The sequence below is a fragment of the Oncorhynchus mykiss genome, chromosome 11 (genome assembly GCF_013265735.2).
Source record: "Oncorhynchus mykiss isolate Arlee chromosome 11, USDA_OmykA_1.1, whole genome shotgun sequence".
In the NCBI taxonomy this organism is placed as follows: Eukaryota; Metazoa; Chordata; class Actinopteri; order Salmoniformes; family Salmonidae; genus Oncorhynchus; species Oncorhynchus mykiss.
Window position 1 is genome coordinate 69,345,017 of NC_048575.1, and position 18,603 is coordinate 69,363,619.

At 45.1% G+C, this 18,603-nt stretch overlaps 1 protein-coding gene across 3 annotated transcripts in view; it reads right to left on the minus strand.

Moving 5' to 3' along the window:
* The window catches only part of LOC110536299 (zinc finger SWIM domain-containing protein 6), an 88,095-nt gene that overhangs the window by 38,069 nt on the left and 31,423 nt on the right, over nucleotides 1-18,603 (minus strand). For all 3 annotated transcript variants that reach the window (XR_005034728.1, XM_036936213.1, XM_036936212.1), the window contains exons 2-4: nucleotides 9,123-9,479; nucleotides 8,556-8,704; nucleotides 7,564-7,714 (exon numbers count right to left, since the gene is read on the minus strand). Coding sequence is in view for 2 of the 3 variants with exons in the window: in XM_036936213.1 (XP_036792108.1) it covers nucleotides 7,564-7,714; nucleotides 8,556-8,704; nucleotides 9,123-9,479 (657 nt within the window). In the remaining variant the exon portion in view is untranslated. The remainder of the gene's footprint in view (nucleotides 1-7,563; nucleotides 7,715-8,555; nucleotides 8,705-9,122; nucleotides 9,480-18,603) is intronic.

The window sequence follows — 18,603 nt, forward strand, 5'->3', positions numbered from 1 at the left end:
GCAGCATTTGCCTCACATCAAGCAGTCAGAGAAGGACTCTGGGAGAGACTGATGTCTGGACTTCAAAGCATCGTTACACTTCCAAAAACACAAACTAAAGCAGCCAAACTTCCACAATGCGGGTGTGTGTTCATGTGTCTGACGAAGCCATCCCTAAAAAGCAGAGAACAAGGCCAGAAGCAAAAAAGAGACAACTAGACAAAACAACAAAGGCTGGAGATAAAACAGCAGTCATTGTCATGGTAACAGACCAGTGGGATTCTGAGTTCTGACTGTCCGTCTAGTGATTAGGAGTAAACAACCAGTAATCCATTCAAAGACCGACGCTTAGTCTCTGCGCCGGTCCTCATTCACACATGAGCAGGAGAGCAGAACCAACATAACACAGGATACACGTGTGTGTGTGATCTGTACTAACGCGAGTACGTCCTATCCCCAGTTGTATGGTGGATAGCATGTGTCGGTGACAGTGGCATAGATTCATAATAAAAACAACAGCAGGCAAGGAAGAGCGTTTGTTGTACAGTACATAAAATTTGCCTCCAGGACAGCCTGAATTCTTCAGGGCATTCTACAAGTTGTTGGAAACGTCAAGCTGACGCAATGGCATCACGCAGTTGCTGCAGATTGGACGACGGAACATTCATGCTGCGAACAGCCTGTTCCATCGCATCCCAAAGATATTGGGTTGAGGTCTGGGGACTGACCAGGCCACTCAAGTAAACTGAACTCGACGTCATGTTCCAGGCAACGTTTTCCCCTCCTCAATTATCCAGTGTTTGTGATCGGATCAAATCAAATCAAATGTATTTACAGTGCCTTGCAAAAGTATTCGCCCCCCTTGAACTTTGCGACCTTTTGCCACATTTCAGGCTTCAAACATAAAGATATAAAACTGTATTTTTTTTGTGAAGAATCAACAACAAGTGGGACACAATCATGAAGTGGAATGACATTTATTGGATATTTCAAACTTTTTTAACAAATCAAAAACTGAAAGATTGGGAGTGCAAAATTATTCAGCCCCTTTACTTTCAGTGCAGAAAACTCTCTCCAGAAGTTCAGTGAGGATCTCTGAATGATCCAATGTTGACCTAAATGACTAATGATGATAAATACAATCCACCTGTGTGTAATCAAGTCTCCGTATAAATGCACCTGCACTGTGATAGTCTCATGGTCGAATAATAATAAGGCAGAACAGTTGAAACTGGAGCAGCAGCACGGTCAGGTGGACTGGGGACAGCAAGGAGTCATCATGTCAGGTAGTCCTGGGGCATAGTCATAGGGCTCAGGTCAGTTGAAACTGGAGCAGCAGCATGGCCAGGTGGACTGGGGACAGCAAGGAGTCATCATGTCAGGTAGTCCTGGGGCATGGTCCTAGGGCTCAGGTCCATCCTGAGACAAGGCTGAGTATAGCCCACAAAGATCTCCGCCATGGCACAACCCAAGGGGGGGGGGGCGCCAACCCAGACAGGACGACCACATCAGTGAATCAACCCACTCAGGCGACGCACCCATTCCAGGGACGGCATGAGAGAGCCCCAGTAAGCCAGTGACTCAGCCCCTGTAATAGGGCTAGAGGCAGAGAATCTCAGTGGAAAGAGGGGAACCGGCCAGGCAGAGACAGCAAGGGCGGTTCGTTGCTCCAGAGCCTTTCCGTTCACCCACCCACTCCTGGGCCAGACTACACTCAACCATATGACCCACTGAAGAGATGAGTCTTCAGTAAAGACTTAAAGGTTGAGACCAAGTTTGCGTCTCTGACATGGGTAGGCAGACCGTTCCATAAAAATGGAGCTCTATAGGAGAAAGCCCTGCCTCCAGCTGTTTGCTTAGAAATTCTAGGGACAATTAGGAGGCCTGCGTCTTGTGACCGTAGCGTACGTGTAGGTATGTACGGCAGGACCAAATCAGAGAGATAGGTAGGAGCAAGCCCATGTAATGCTTTGTAGGTTAGCAGTAAAACCTTGAAATCAGCCCTTGCTTTGACAGGAAGCCAGTGTAGAGAGGCTAGCACTGGAGTAATATGATAATTTTTTTGGTTCTAGTCAGGATTCTAGCAGCCGTATTTAGCACTAACTGAAGTTTATTTAGTGCTTTATCCGGGTAGCCGGAAAGTAGAGCATTGCAGTAGTCTAACCTAGAAGTGACAAAAGCATGGATTAATTTTTCTGCATAATTTTTGGACAGAAAGTTTCTGATTTTTGCAAGATGGAAAAAAGCTGTCCTTGAAATGGTCTTGATATGTTCTTCAAAAGAGAGATCAGGGTCCAGAGTAATGCCGAGGTCCTTCACAGTTTTATTTGAGACGACTGTACAACCATTAAGATTAATTGTCAGATTCAACAGAAGATCTCTTTGTTTCTTGGGACCTAGAATAAGCATCTCTGTTTTGTCCGAGTTTAAAAGTAGAAAGTTTGCAGCCATCCACTTCCTTATGTCTGAAACACATGCTTCTAGCAAAGGCAATTTTGGGGCATCACCATGTTTCATTGAAATGTACAGCTGTGTGTCATCCGCATAGCAGTGAAAGTTAACATTATGTTTTCGAATGACATCCCCAAGAGGTAAAATATATAGTGAAAACAATAGTGGTCCCAAAACGGAACCTTGAGGAACACCGAAATTTACAGTTGATTTGTCAGAGGACAAACCATTCACAGAGACAAACTGATATCTTTCCGACAGATAAGATCTAAACCAGGCCAGAACTTGTCCGTTTAGACCAATTTGGGTTTCCAATCTCTCCAAAAGAATGTGGTGATCAATGGTATCAAAAGCAGCACTAAGGTCTAGGAGCACGAGGACAGATGCAGAGCCTCGGTCCGATGCCATTAAAATGTCATTTACCACCTTCACAAGTGCCGTCTCAGTGCTATGATGGGGTCTAAAACCAGACTGAAGCATTTTGTATACATTGTTTGTCTTCAGGAAGGCAGTAAGTTGCTGCGCAACAGCCTTTTCTAAAATTGTTGAGAGGAATGGAAGATTCGATATAGGCCGATAGTTTTTTATATTTTCTGGGTCAAGGTTTGGCTTTTTCAAGAGAGGCTTTATTACTGCCACTTTTAGTGAGTTTGGTACACATCCGGTGGATAGAGAGCCGTTTATTATGTTCAACATAGCAGGGCCAAGCACAGGAAGCAGGTCTTTCAGTAGTTTAGTTGGAATAGGGTCCAGTATGCAGCTTGAAGGTTTAGAGGCCATGATTATTTTCATCATTGTGTCAAGAGATATAGTACTAAAACACTTGAGCCTCTCTCTTGATCCTAGGTCCTGGCAGAGTTGTGCAGACTCAGGACAACTGAGCTTTGAAGGAATACGCAGATTTAAAGAGGAGTCCGTAATTTGCTTTCTAATAATCATAATCTTTTCCTCAAAGAAGATCATGAATTTATCACTGCTAAAGTGAAAGTCATCCTCTCTTGGGGAATGCTGCTTTTTAGTTAGCTTTGCGACAGTATAAAAAAGGAATTTCGGATTGTTCTTATTTTCCTCAATTAAGTTAGAAAAATAGGATGATCGAGCAGCAGTAAGGGCTCTTCGGTACTGCACGGTACTGTCTTTCCAAGCTAGTCAGAAGACTTCCAGTTTGGTGTGGCGCCATTTCCGTTCCAGTTTTCTGGAAGCTTGCTTCAGAGCTCGGGTATTTTCTGTGTACCAGGGAGCTAGTTTCTTATGAGAAATGTTTTTAGTTTTTAGGGGTGCAACTGCATCTAGGGTATTGCGCAAGGTTAAATTGAGTTCCTCAGTTAGGTGGTTAACTGATTTTTGTCCTCTGGCGTCCTTGGGTAGACAGAGGGAATCTGGAAGGACATCAAGGAATCTTTGTGTTGTCTGTGAATTTATAGCACGACTTTTGATGTTCCTTGGTTGGGGTCTGAGGAGATTATTTGTTGCAATTGCAAACGTAATAAAATGGTGGTCCGATAGTCCAGGATTATGAGGAAAAACATTAAGATCCACAACATTTATTCCATGGGACAAAACTAGGTCCAGCGTATGACTGTGACAGTGAGTGGGTCCAGAGACATGTTGGACAAAAACCACTGAGTCGATGATGGCTCCGAAAGCCTTTTGGAGTGGGTCTGTGGACTTTTCCATGTGAATATTAAAGTCACCAAAAATTAGAATATTATCTGCTATGACTACAGGGTCCGATAGGAATTCAGGGAACTCAGTGAGGAACGCTGTATATGGCCCAGGAGGCCTGTAAACAGTAGCTATAAAAAGTGATTGAGTAGGCTGCATAGATTTCATGACTAGAAGCTCAAAAGACGAAAACGTCATTTTTTTTTGTAAATTGAAATTTGCTATCGTAAATGTTAGCAACACCTCCGCCTTTGCGGGATGCACGGGGGATATGTTCACTAGTGTAGCCAGGAGGTGAGGCCTCATTTAACACAGTAAATTCATCAGGCTTAAGCCATGTTTCAGTCAGGCCGATCACATCAAAATTATGATCAGTGATTAGTTAATTGACTATAATTGCCTTTGAAGTAAGGGATCTAACATTAAGTAGCCCTATTTTGAGATGTGAGGTATCATGATCTCTTTCAATAATGACAGGAATGGAGGTGGTCTTTATCCTAGTGAGATTACTAAGGCGAACACCGCCATGTTTAGTTTTGCCCAACCTAGGTCGAGGCACAGACACGGTCTCAATGGTGATGGCTGAGCTGACTACACTGACTGTGCTAGTGGCAGACTCCACTATGCTGGCAGGCTGGCTAACAGCCTGCTGCCTGGCCTGCACCCTATTTCATTGTGGAGCTAGAGGAGTTAGAGCCCTGTCTATGTTGGTAGATAAGATGAGAGCACCCCTCCAGCTAGGATGGAGTCCGTCACTCCTCAGCAGGTCAGGCTTGGTCCTGTTTGTGGGTGAGTCCCAGAAAGAGGGCCAATTATCTACAAATTCTATCTTTTGGGAGGGGCAGAAAACAGTTTTCAACCAGCGATTGAGTTGTGAGACTCTGCTGTAGAGCTCATCACTCCCCCTAACTGGGAGGAGGCCAGAGACAATTACTCGATGCCGACACATCTTTCTAGCTGATTTACACGCTGAAGCTATGTTGCGCTTGGTGATCTTTGACCGTTTCATCCTAACATCGTTGGTGCCGACGTGGATAACAATATCTCTATACTCTCTACACTCGCCAGTTTTAGCTTTAGCCAGCACCATCTTCAGATTAGCCTTAACGTCGGTAGCCCTGCCCCCTAGTAAACAGTGTATGATCGCTGGATGATTCGTTTTAAGTCTAATACTGCGGGTAATGGAGTCGCCAATGACTAGAGTTTTCAATTTTTCAGAGCTAATGGTGGGAAGCTTCGGCGTCTCAGACCCCGTAACGGGAGGAGTAGAGACCAGAGAAGACTCAGCCTCTGACTCCGACTCGCTGCTTAATGGGGAAAACCGGTTGAAAGTTTCTGTCGGCTGAATGAGCGACACCGGTTGAGCGTTCCTACAGCATTTCCTTCCAGAAACCGTGAGAAAGTTGTCCGGCTGCGGGGACTGTGCCAGGGGATTTATACTACTATCTGTACTTACTGGTGGCACAGACGCTGTTTCATCCTTTCCTACACTGAAATTACCCTTGCCTAACGATTGCGTCTGAAGCTGGGCTTGCAGCACAGCTATCCTCACCGTAAGGCATCGTGTTAATGTTACTACTTAGCTTCGGCTGTTGGAGGTCCTGACGATTCGTGTCCAGATAAAGCGTCCGGAGTGAAAAAGTTGAGGAAAAAAAACTAAAATATAAATGGTAATTAAAAAGTAAAAACCGTAAAGTTGTCAGGTAGCAAAATAGGTTGGCAACAAAACGCACAGCAACTCGAAAACAAGTCTGCAAGTTGTGAATGCCCACTGGAGATGCTTCTTCCTGTTTTAGCTGATAGGAGTGGAACCCGGTGTGGTCGTCAGCTGCAATAGCCCATCCGTGACAAGGACCGATATGTTGTGTGTGTTCTGAGATGCCATTCTGCACACCACTGTTGTACTGCGCCATTATTTGCCTGTTAGCTTGCACGATTCTTGTCATCATCTTCAACCTCTCATCAAAAAGCTGTTTTGTCCACAGGACTGCCGCTGACTGGATGTTTTTCGTTTGTTGCACCATTCTCTGTAAACACTAGACACTGTGCGTGAAAAGCCCAGGAGGCTGGACATTTCTGAGATACTGGAACAGGTGCGCCTGGCACCAACGATCATACCACTCTCAAAGTCACTTAGGTCACTCGTTTTGCCCATTCTAACGTTCAATCAAACAGTAACTGAATGCTTCGATATCCGTCTGCCTGCTTTATATAGCAAGCTAAGGCCATGTGGCTCACTGTCCGATCCATTTTCGTAAATGGGGTTGTGTACCTAATAAACTGTCCGGTGAGTATGTGTGTACTCACCGGCCAGGAAACACCCGTGCTCAGGTCTTTTCAACGCAGGTCTGGCCAATCACGTGGACTGGGATATGTTCCAGATAGCCTCAGACAACATTGATGTATACGCTGACTCGGTGAGCGAGTTTATTAGCAAGTGCATCGGTGATGTTGTAACCACGGTGACTATTAAAACCTTCCCTAACTAGAAACCGTGGCAGCATTCGCGCAAAACAAAGCGCAAACCGCTACTTTTAATCATGGCAAGTCGACCGGAAACATGACCGAATACAAACAGTGTAGCTATTTCCTCCGCAAGGCAATCAAACAAGCTAAGTGTCAGAATAAAGACAAAGTAGAGTCGCAATTCAACGGCTCAAACAAGAGATGCATGTGGCAGGGTCTACAGTCAATCATGGATTACAAAAGTAAACCAGCCTCGTCGCGGACATCAACGTCTTGCTTCCAGACAAATTAAACAACTTCTTTGCTCGCTTTGAGGACAATACAGTGCCACTGACACAGCCCGCGACCAAAACCTGTGGTCTCTCCTTCACCGCAGCCAACGTGAGTAAAACCCTGCCGGCCCAGACGGCATCCCTAGCTGCGTCCTCAGAGCATGCGCAGACCAGCTGGCTGGTGTGTTTACGGACATATTCGGCAGTCTGCTGTGCCCACATGCTTCAAGAGGGCCACCATTGTTCCTGTACCCAAGAAAGTTAAAGTAACTGAGATAAACGACTATCATTAGCATTCACTTCCGTCATCATGAAGTTCTTTGAGACTAGTCAAGGATCATATCACCTCCACCCTACCGGACACCCTAGACCCAGTGCAATTTGCTTACCGCCCCAATAGGCCCACAGACGACGCAATCACAATCACATTGCACACTGCCCTATCCCATCTGGACAAGAGGACGTATTGTATGTAAGAATGCTGTTCATCGACTACAGCTCAGCATTTAACACCATAGTACCCTCCAAAGTCATCATTAAACTTGAGACCCTGGGTCTCGACCCCACCGTGTGCAACTGGGTCCTGGACTTCCTGACGTGCAACTAGATGCACAAGCATTTCGCTACACTCGCATTAACATCTGCTAACCATGTGTACGTGAACAATAACATTTGATTTGAATGAACTAAATCTGAATTAATTCTGCTGCCCATTAGTGTGTGTGCTCACCTAGTTCATCCCAGAGCTGTCTGTACTTGTCGGTCATGGTGGTGCCCTGCTGTCTCCACAGTGCCAGGCGAGGGTCGGCCATGAACTGTTCTGTGATCAGTGTTAACATCCTGGCACCGTTGGAGTCACGCATACAAAGCATCTCCCTCACCTATGGGACAAGGAGGACAGCATCCGTGTGTGTAAAGGAATCAGAGAGCTTAAAGCAGGCAGATATTAAAACCAGGGGGGGGCAAGGGTGTTAATGGTCAGCCAGTTACAGTTACATTACGGTCAAGACATTAGCGCTAGGGTTTAGGCTGTGTCCCTAATGGCACCCTATCCCTATGTAATGCACTACTTCTGACCAGAGTCCATAACATATTCATTATGTAATGCACTACTTCTGACCAGAGTCCATAACATATTCATTATGTAATGCACTACTTCTGACCAGAGTCCATAACATATTCATTATGTAATGCACTACTTCTGACCAGAGTACATAACATATTCATTATGTAATGCACTACTTCTGACCAGAGTACATAACATATTCATTATGTAATGCACTACTTCTGACCAGATGGGTCCAGATTGAAAGTAGAGAATTGAGTTTCAGGCTAAATATTTGACATTAATGCAGAAGTTGACACAGCAGTTAGTCTTCTCTACACAAGAGGAGTGTAAGTGTACATCAAGGACTAAAAACAATGTCAAACCTCAACAATGGCACTGTTTAATGTACATGCCAACTGCCATGGTAATGGGCCTTCAGACTAACAGAGGCTTTGATTTGAACAGAAACAACTTGGCTGTGGAAATTCCCTGGTAGAAATGCATGCAGCATTTTGATGTTAATGAGTTTGTATATGAAAGGAGTTGTGTTTCAGCTAGTAATACTAGTCATTTTAAAGTTGTACATAGAGAATCTGTGAGGAGGAGAGTACTCTGTACCAGACTGAAAATATTCAGTGTCTAAAGGAGGAGGGGGGGGGGGGGGGGGGGGTTACCTTACTGAACAGCAGGTTGAGTTGTTTCCCAGAGGCGTGGTATCCTCCCTGAGAGAGGAAGAGTTTCACCTGCTCCTGGACCTGCTCCTCATCCAAGTGCCAACAGTTCTCATCATCTACACTGGCTCCTGCCGTGGGATCCGGGGCCCCTGCACACAGAGATACGACACGATTTATTAATTGAATAAATAACTCTAAAATAATATATCTACTTCAGGCAACTTGTGGAGCTGGGGAAACCTGAGAGAGGAGTCATATTCCTCTGTATATTATTTATATTGTCTTTCTCTCTGCCTTGTTGGGAAGGGCCTGTGAGTAACCATTTCACCGTCTACATCGCAAGTTCACCAAGCATGTGACAAATACAATCTGATTATATCCCTCCCTCGACCTCTCCCTCCTTTCTAAGGTAAATAAAACCCAGGTCTATAGTGTTGATTAGAGGTGGACAGAGTGTTACGTTTGCAGGCAGCATCAGACTAATGAGCAGCATTGAGCTGCCTTTACCTTTAGCTCACAATCAATGTCCTCAGTGGGGCCTACGTGCACACACACACACACACACACCGTGGACCTGGTTGATCTCGGAGTTAGTTGACAGTATCTCATCAGCCAGTTTCTGTGCGGTGGGCAACACCTCCGTATGATGCACTGATATCAGGTACTGGACAAACTTCTGCAGCTGATCTCGGCTCATCTGGAACAGCGTCTCTGAGATGGGCAGGTGCAGTTTGACCTGATCGGGCTTCCGTACGCGGTACAGGGCCAGCGCTACAACGTGGGCGCAGTAGAAGATGTCCTTGTTGCCGCAGCTACAGGTTACTGCGGTGATCTTACAGCGGTCGAAGCTGACGCTCACGCTGCAGATTATCTCAGGCTGAGAGGACGTGGCCGGGTCTGTTACCGTGCCACTCAGATGAAACCCTGGGAAGGAAACAAAAAGAGTGAGTTTTAACAAGCCTTTATTGTACAAGCCTTCAACGTGGCATCAACTATAAAATAAAGGTGAAGGAGGGAGAGAAAGAGGACAGAGGAGAGAGGGAGGATAGAGGGAGAGAAAGAGGGAGAGAAAGGAGAGAGGATACAGAGGGAGAGAAAGAGGAGAGGGAGGATATAGAGGGAGAGAAAGAGGGAGGGAGGATATAGAGGGAGAGAAAGAGGGAGGGAGGATATAGAGAGAGGGAGGATATAGAGGGAGAGAAAGAGGGAGGATATAGAGGGAGAGAAAGAGGGAAAGAGGAAAGAGGGAGGATAGAGGAAGGGAGGATATGGAGGGAGAGAAAGAGGAGGGAGGGAGGATATAGAGGGAGGATATAGGGGAGAGAAAGAGGGAGAAAGGAGCGAGAGAGGATAGAGGGAGAGAAAGAGGAGAGGGAGGATATAGAGGGAGAAAGGGGAGAGAGGGAGGATATAGAGGGAGAGAGGATACAGAGGGAGAGAAAGAGGAGAGGGAAGATACAGAGGGAGAGAAAGAGGGAGGGGGGAGGATATAGAGGGAGAGAAAGAGGAGAGGGAGGATAGAGGAAGAGACAGCGTAGGGAGGAAATAGAGGGAGACAGAGGAGAGAGGGAGGAAATAGAGTGAGAGACAGAGGAGAGAGGGAGGAAATAGAGGGAGAGACAGAGGAGAGAGGGAGGATATACATTTTTTTACACCTTTATTTAATCTTTATTTAACTAGGCAAGTCAGTTAAGAACACATTCTTATTTTCAATGACGGCCTAGGAACGGTGGTTTAACTGCCTTGTTCAGGGGTAGAAAGACAGATTTTCACATTGTCAGCTCGGGGGATCCAATCTTGCAACCTTACAGTTAACTAGTCCAACGCAATAACGACCTGCCTCTCTCTCATTGCACTCCACAGGGAGACTGCCTGTTACGCAAATGTGGTAAGCCAAGGTAAGTTGCTAGCTAGCATTAAAGTTATCTTGTAAAAAACAATCAATCATAATCACTAGTTAACTACACATGGTTGATGATATTACTAGATATTATCTAGCATGTCCTGTGTTGCATATAATCTGACTGAGCATACAAGCATCTAAGTATCTGACTGAGCAGTGGTAGGCAGAAGCAGGAGTGTAGACATTCATTCAAACAGCACTTTATTGCGTTTTGCCAGCAGCTCTTCGTTGTGCGTCAAGCATTGTGCTGTTTATGACTTCAAACCTATCAACTCCCAAGATGAGGCTGGTGTAACCGAAGTGAAGTGGCTGGCTAGTTAGCACGCTAATAGCGTTTCAAACTTCACTCGCTCTGAGCCTTGGGGTGGTTGTTTCCCTTGCTCTGCATGGGTAACGCTTCGATGTGGTGGCTGTTGTCGTTGTGTTGCTGGTTCGAGCCAGGGAGGAGCGAGGAGAGGGACGGAAGCTATACTGTTACACTGTCAATACTAAAAGTGCCTATAAGAACATCCAATAGTCAAAGGTTAATGAAATACAAATGGTATAGAGAGAAATAGTCCTATAATTCCTATAATAACTACAACCTAAAACTTCTTACCTGGGAATATTGAAGACTCATGTTAAAAGGAACCACCAGCTTTCATATGTTCTCATGTTCTGAGCAAGGAACTTAAACGTTAGCTTTCTTACATAGCACATATTGCACTTTTACGTTCTTCTCCAACACTTTGTTTTTGCATTATTTAAACCAAATTGAACATGTTTCATTATCTGCTTGAGGCTAAATAGATTTTATTGATGTATTATATTAAGTTAAAATAAGTGTCCATACAGTATTGTTGTAATTGTAATTATTACAAATACATTTTTATTTATTATTATTATAAAAATAAAAAATACATTAATTTAAAAACGGTCGATTAAATCGGTATTGGCTTTTTTGGTCCTCCAATAATCGGTATCGGTGTTGAAAAATCATAAATCGGTCGACCTCTAGAGGACATAGAAGCCCAAACCTCTAAAACCTTTAAACAACATACACAAAAACATCAGGCATGGGAGATGTATATTAAATCAAACAATTCATTACAAAGCCATGTCCTCTCAATAAAGGCATGCCATGTGTAACGGTAGACCTTCATAAACCTTATGAAAGAGGTGCAAAGATATATTCCATATATAACATCAAATTATGACCACATTGAATACAGAGCAAAGTCCTGTGGCACGGAATCAAATCAACGGAAACAGAGACTGCTGGTTGGGTCAGCAATGATAGCAAGACAGATACTGTGTGTTAAGAGTGAATAATAGAGCTGGCTCATTTTAATAGTGTTTGATCTCCTGAGCTCTGCATTTCCAGAGGCGGGGGGGTTACTATGCATCTATGAATATGCATGAGAAGGGCGGGGCTGCAAGTGCCAGTCTAGAACACACACTGATGAGCATATGAAAGAGACCCAGCCAGCGTGAGATCATACATTTATTAATATTGGGGAGGGGCCAGGGAGACAGAGTGTGTTATTAATTAATTTATGCGCTGAGGAGAGAGTTAGAGAGATAAAGATGAAAACGTATCGGGGCCAAGTGGAGACATGCATGTATAAATCCACTTATCAAAGATCTGGGAGTGCTGTGATTTCAGGCGTGTATTAACAGGGATATCTAAGCTGCCACAGCTACTCCACATGGAGCCTGTGTGTGTGTGTGTGTGTGTGTGTGTGTCAAAAACAGGTTCAGTGTGTGTTCTCCAGCCTTTCCCAGTCCAACAAGTTGAATAAACAGAACATCAGAAACATGCGGCTCAAAGACAACTTGGCAACTCTGATACACCCCTTTGGAAATGTAACACCTACTGTAATTTATCTTTAGCAGACCAGAAATCCACAACAGGCTGAATAGGAATAAAAAGTCAAACAAAAAGTTAAGAAGAATACAAAACGTATGCCAATCTCTTACAAGCAGATAAATTCCATAACATAACAAACACCAAGGTCTATCCCATTAAGACTGCTGCCGGGGCTCTTTAGTGGGTCCTCCCTCCTTTTCCTTCCTCCATCCATCTTAGTTCTCTCCCTCTCTGTTTGACAGATGGGTCAGTAATGACCTTTTTTCTTTCCCTCCTGTACATCGGTTTGGCCACCACAAACTAGTCCCACGTGAAAAATGCACTTTTAATTTAGCTAATTGCTGAGCACAGGAATATAACTATTTACACACCCTTCTCTCCCTCTTCTTCCCGTCTGCTGGTTGGTATGAAATCTTCAGTATCTCATGTGCTAGCTATTAGACTGTGTTCCCCTCCCTGCCCCCCTCAGCCCCCTCCCAAAGTGCAGCTAAGGGCTGCTGTGTGTTGGAGAGGCCAGGGCAGACATTTTTAGAACAAGGCCTGTGTGAGGTTGCCCTAGAAACACCCTCATGACCACTCTGGTGAAATCACACTTGGCTTCGAGAGAGAAACATAGAGCGTGAAAGCGAGAAAAACGCAAGAAGTAGAGAGTGTGTATGTGTGTAAATGCACAAGGGCCCCCAGACCACCCATACACTTGGGGGCCCACATCAAAGCACTAGCCCAGATACTCCCTCTGCGCTTTGGAAACTGCATGAGTGGTGATAAGCCAGCAAGCTCTCTTGACCAGCTACAAGCCCTCCTTCCTCACATTCAACAACATGGGGCCCCCAAAATACCAAACCCCTGCTCTCATTTCAGGGAGAAGGAGAGGCCACAGCCCCTCCAAAATTAACCCATGCAGACCCACAGGAGCAAGAATGTAGCCTTTTTATATGGGGTCTTATAATAAAATTGGGTTGAGCATTCCCACATTAAGAGACCTAGTCGAGGCTGGAAGGCTGCTTGCCTAAGCACAAAAGCTCTCAGTGTGCAACCATCCACTAGGATAAATTAGATTGGGGAAATATATGTGTGATGCTCAATCAAATTAAGATTCCAAGTCGATGGAGAAAATTCAGCCACAGGGGCAGTTGGCTCATTAACATTATTTGCAGAATTGGTTAGAGTGAATGTCACTTTAAATCTAATATGACACAGTCGTGTGTGTGTGTGTGTGTGTGTCTCTTTCCTCAATTGGATTTGCTCAACTCCTGTGTCCTCTCTCCTCCGTCTTCTCTGGCCTCCTTTAAAAAAAAAAAAAGTCAAAGGTAATCGACGAGAGGAGAGGGAAAGTGGTAGAAAATATGCTTGTATGAAATGAGACTCTCCTTCTCCAATCGCGCGGCATCATGCCAATGATGTTTACAGGGTGGAATCCAAAGTATAAAAGATGATAACTATTTTGCTAGTAGTTGTGTATCGTAAGTGGTGTATCGTTTAAACGTTTGCATGCTTTTCTCCTTCGAAGAAAACAATAGCTGGTTCAAATGGGGTGTGGCAGATTTCAAAACTCTTCCACAAAAATTTCAGAAAGGATACACTTGTGCTTCCTCACCTAAAGGAGGCTATCGAGGAGGGGAGGACCGTCTGTTGCCTACTAATGAATTCTCCTCAACCACTTAGAGACAGAGGAGAGAAGACAGAGCAGAGAGGACGGAGGAGAGACGGCAGATTTGTCCAAATAGGAAAAGGCCTGTGTGTGTGAAAGAAAGAAAGATATAGGCCTATGTAGACAAGGATAGAGAGAGGACAAGAGAAGCGAGGCTTTAGCTTTGACATTTAATCACATTACCACATGAGCAACAGAGAGACAGGGAACAGCTCAATCCAGTTCTGTACCAAAGCAAGCCAGAGCCAAGGTCCATTTCAGCTCAGTAGAAGACCGCAGTAGAAGGGGAATGGATCCTATGTTAGTCAGAGGAATCCTCCAGTATACCTAAAAAAGCACAGAGCTCGTTTGGAATTCCATATGGCCTGAATCAGAGGACCTGAGAGGAGATCTGACCAGCATGTGAAGAATGGTGCTCTACTGCAGGAGAGGAGAGAGGGTGGGGTGGAACCAGAGATGGGATGAATATCCCTATGGGCCCTGGTCAAAAGTAGTGCACTAGATAGGGAACAGGGCGCTATTTGGGATGGACAATTGGAGGTCTAGGGGGAAACTAAGAACCCTTTGAAAAGTGAGTGAGCAATCTGTTCAGCCCTTAGGCCTATATTAGTGATGTCATTATCTAAAACAACCTCCGAAGGGCTGGCTGTATACCTCCAGAGGAAATCTGAGAAGGAAAGATTCAGAGGTTTTAGGGCGTGGGTGTACACCTCAGTCTGGAGGGGCTTATGTGTATTCCAGTGGTGGCTGCTGAGGGGAGGACGGCACATAATAATGGCCAGAACAGCACAAATGGAATGGCATGCATTTGATGAATTTGATACTCTTCCACTGATTCCCCTCCAGTCATTACCACGAGCCCCAATGAAGGTGCCACCAACCTGTGGTGTATTCCCATGTGAGAGAGAGCCAGAGAATGAGAGTGGTCCTATAAGGAAGCCCTCATACAGAGATCATAAACACTGATCAATACATTTACACAAGGGACGCTGCTTTAGGAGTGCTGTAGTGTGTGCGTGTGTGGTCTAGGTGAGGGTCAAGCTGAAATAGCACAGCTGAGCACCAAGGGTGGCCATGTTTGTGCTATGACCTCTCTGAAACATCAAAGGCCTTGTCCTCCACAGGAGCAGTCACACCAACCAGAGCCAGCTGTAGCCTAGAAAATTAACCCTTTTCTGATTTTTTACATTCTATGAATTTCAATTCCATTACTTCTACATGTGAATTTGACAGCAAATGTGCATATTGATCATCAGGAGGGCGTGTGTGTGTGTGTGTGTGTGTGTGTGGAGGTGTCATCCTGCGGCTACTTAAATGACAGTCGACTCTGGTCTAGCCGGGTGAAGCAGCCACGCGATCCATCAGGAATGACTTGCAATTTCCAATCACTTACAAAATGGAGTCTAATTTTGTTGGATTGGACAGTCAGACCCAGTCTGTTTTACTGGCCTGTTGAGTGATTCTGGAGCTTGGCAGAGGACGGCTGTCTGACTAGCCGTGAGACATTCAACTGAATTATTTGGACAGCAGGGTTTTAGCAAGCCTCTTTGAAACCACATGCCTGCTTTGGACGCTCGGTCTATACATCCGTCACAACCATGTGAAGAGTTATGGGGGAATTAGAGATGTATGGAAATTAGCATGTGTAATTACCAAGAAAAGTCCCTCAAGAGAGTCTCTTGGCTGAAGATGAACGCAAGTGGTTGGTGTTTGTGTGTGTGTGTGTGTAAGTGTGTCTGAAGATGAATGTACTGAGGATCCATTGAAAAGCCATTGTCAGCTCTTTAAAGCAGGCTAAATGTGTTTGTAAGGACAAGCCTCTACATCAGGAGGGGGATTACAGACAGTGACACATGAGGCTAGACCTAAACAGCTACAATGTCACGAGACTGGTACAAATCCAAACACAAAAGAAACACATGAAAAACATGGTTGGGTTTTGATGACGATGGCCAAGGGAAATCTGAATGTGCTTCTCACACACCTTCGAACAGAGAATCAGAGGGGAAGTAAAGAGAGAGTGTGTGTGTTAGGGGCGACTAGTCAGGAAGTAACCTTCCCTTTGCCCCTCCCATTCCGTTGGAAAAATCAACTGACAGGCTAGACTCCCCCAAGCACGCACACACAAAAAAAAAATCCCTAAACCCTATCAAGGATAGTAAAACCAAACACACACACCTACCTGACTACTAAAGTATGCTTCCTACTCCCACAAACACAGCCCCTCTTTCTTTCTCCCTCCCCCCAACAGTCACTCAGTGCTGCCTAGCCCTAAACTGACCTGCTGTGTGTGTGCTGACGTCACACACCAGACAAGAGGCACCACTCCAGACACACACATATAACGGCCTTAGACGAGGGGGAAGCAGCATTCCAACACTGTGTTCACAAACACACAGGAAGCACTCAGCTGTAGCAAAGGGTGAGGGATGGTGGGATTTGGCCGTGAGCCAGTTCCTCTGAGCTCTTCCCCTTTCTGCTCCAGCCAGCCACAGTTTGTGTAAAGCAGCCCTGCCAGTTCGGACTTAACCCCTCCCTTCCTGGAGTCACCTAGGTAATTTACCAGCATCTAGAGTGTTCTAATTCTGATTTACCAACGCCACAACCCCCACGCCGCACACACACAAGCAGCCCACAGTCCAAGATAACGATGGCTAAAAGCACACACATACATTTAACAACTAGCAAAAAATATATATTTTACCTTTATTTAAGTTAAGAACAAATTCTTATTTTCAAATGATGGCCTAGGAACAGTGGGTTAACTGCCTTGTTCAGGGGCAGAACAACAGATTTTTACCTTGTCAGCTCGGGATTCAATCTTGCAACCTTTCGCTTACTAGTCCAACGCTCTAACCACTAGGCTACCTGCCGCCCCAATCCAGAATGCATGGGTGAGAGAAGGAGTGGGGATACCTTGGAACACACAAGCACGGCACCCCTTCGTCCTGTCACGCAGAGATAAAAATGAAACAGATAATGGCAGCTTGGAAGACAACCCCACGAACCCCAATATCTTTGTTTGGCATTTTGCATTCACTGTAGTAGTGCGTTTCCTGCTTACTGTCCTGAGAGCCCATATCAATAAGACTACACCTCTCAAACTCCCACGCTACTCAAACATTACTCCTATCATCTCTTGGTTTGCAGTCACACAATGAATATCCATTTATGAATGACATGGTTTCAAGTGGTAGCCTATACACAATTCCTAATTCAAAAGACAAAGAAGGCTGCAGAGAGCTCAGAAGCACAACGTCCCATACACTAATTCCCTCACTGCTCCAGGAGCTGATTATCTCCCATACGAATCACAAAGGCATGTGACCGCACATACGGTGGGAGACACGCGTATCACTACGCCGTCTTACCTTGACATTTAGGCGACTTCACATAGACCTACACTGAGCCCGGTTGCTCAAATGACTCCCTATTCAGTGCACTACTTTCGACCAAAGCCACTGGGGAATATGTTCAGGATAGGGTGTTATTTGAGCTCGTCTTTGTCCTTCCTGAACCTGCCTTTGTCTAGCTATGTATCCCAGAGTGGGCCGTGCGGCGCTGAACCTGTACCATGTCAGAGGTAATACATCAGACATGACATCTTCTACCCCCAAACAGAGATGACAAGTGTCATTCTTCACACTAACCACACCGGACAAAGCCAGGAACAAGAGGAAGGATGGAATGGAGGAGGGGATGGGGGGGTGCTCACGTTTAATATCACTTGACACGCGTCATCTAGCATCTCTCAGCCCTCCGCTGAGGCTGTGTAAAAGCCTCAGCCGTCATACACACACATCAAACAAAGACCAAAACAAACATCTCACGAGCCCAGCGCTGCTATCGACAGATACTGAGGAGGAGAAGAGAGAGAAATATAGTTCTATTCACCTGCCTGTAAATACTGTGGTCGAAACTCCTGCCTGTAGGCAATTCCTGTAAATACTGTGGTCGAAACTCCTGCCTGTAGGCAATTCCTGTAAATACTGTGGTCGAAACTCCTGCCTGTAGGTAATTCCTGTACATATTGACATTGAGGTTAAGGATATTCTCTCATGGGCAGGCTATCAATGGATAGCTAACATTGTCTTTTAACGCTGTAAGCATCTGACATTATATAGTACCACTTTTCTTATCTCACACAAACACATGGAGGCAAAGAGTGGGCCTACTGAATGCGTCGATGACTTGCCTAAGAGCGGTTACTAGAATAGGGAACTGAGTCCTCCGAATAGGTCTGTAGATACTTTAGGTTTCGTCTCTCCAGCTAAACGCAGACAGCTGATCTTATCAAAACCCTTTCAGAACCCTATTCCGGTGAAATGGCTCTCATTGCATGTAAATAACTACCCTTTATAGATGGATGATTGAGAGAAATTGCCCACTACTAGAGAGAAGGGAATATTTCCCCTAGAGCTCTTTGTTGACATGGGAGTAGCCATGATAATGCTGGCTGGTTGTCTAAGTGATCCCCCACAGGGAGTGGTGTTTGACCATCACCAGGTAGGCAGCCACAACACACCGTCTGGCAGGTCAGCCCACCAATGATTCACAAGTCTAGCTGGTGTCTATTCTATTCAATTCCATTATATTACATTAGACAACACAAGGCTATGTTATTGACTGCTTGAATCAACACCAT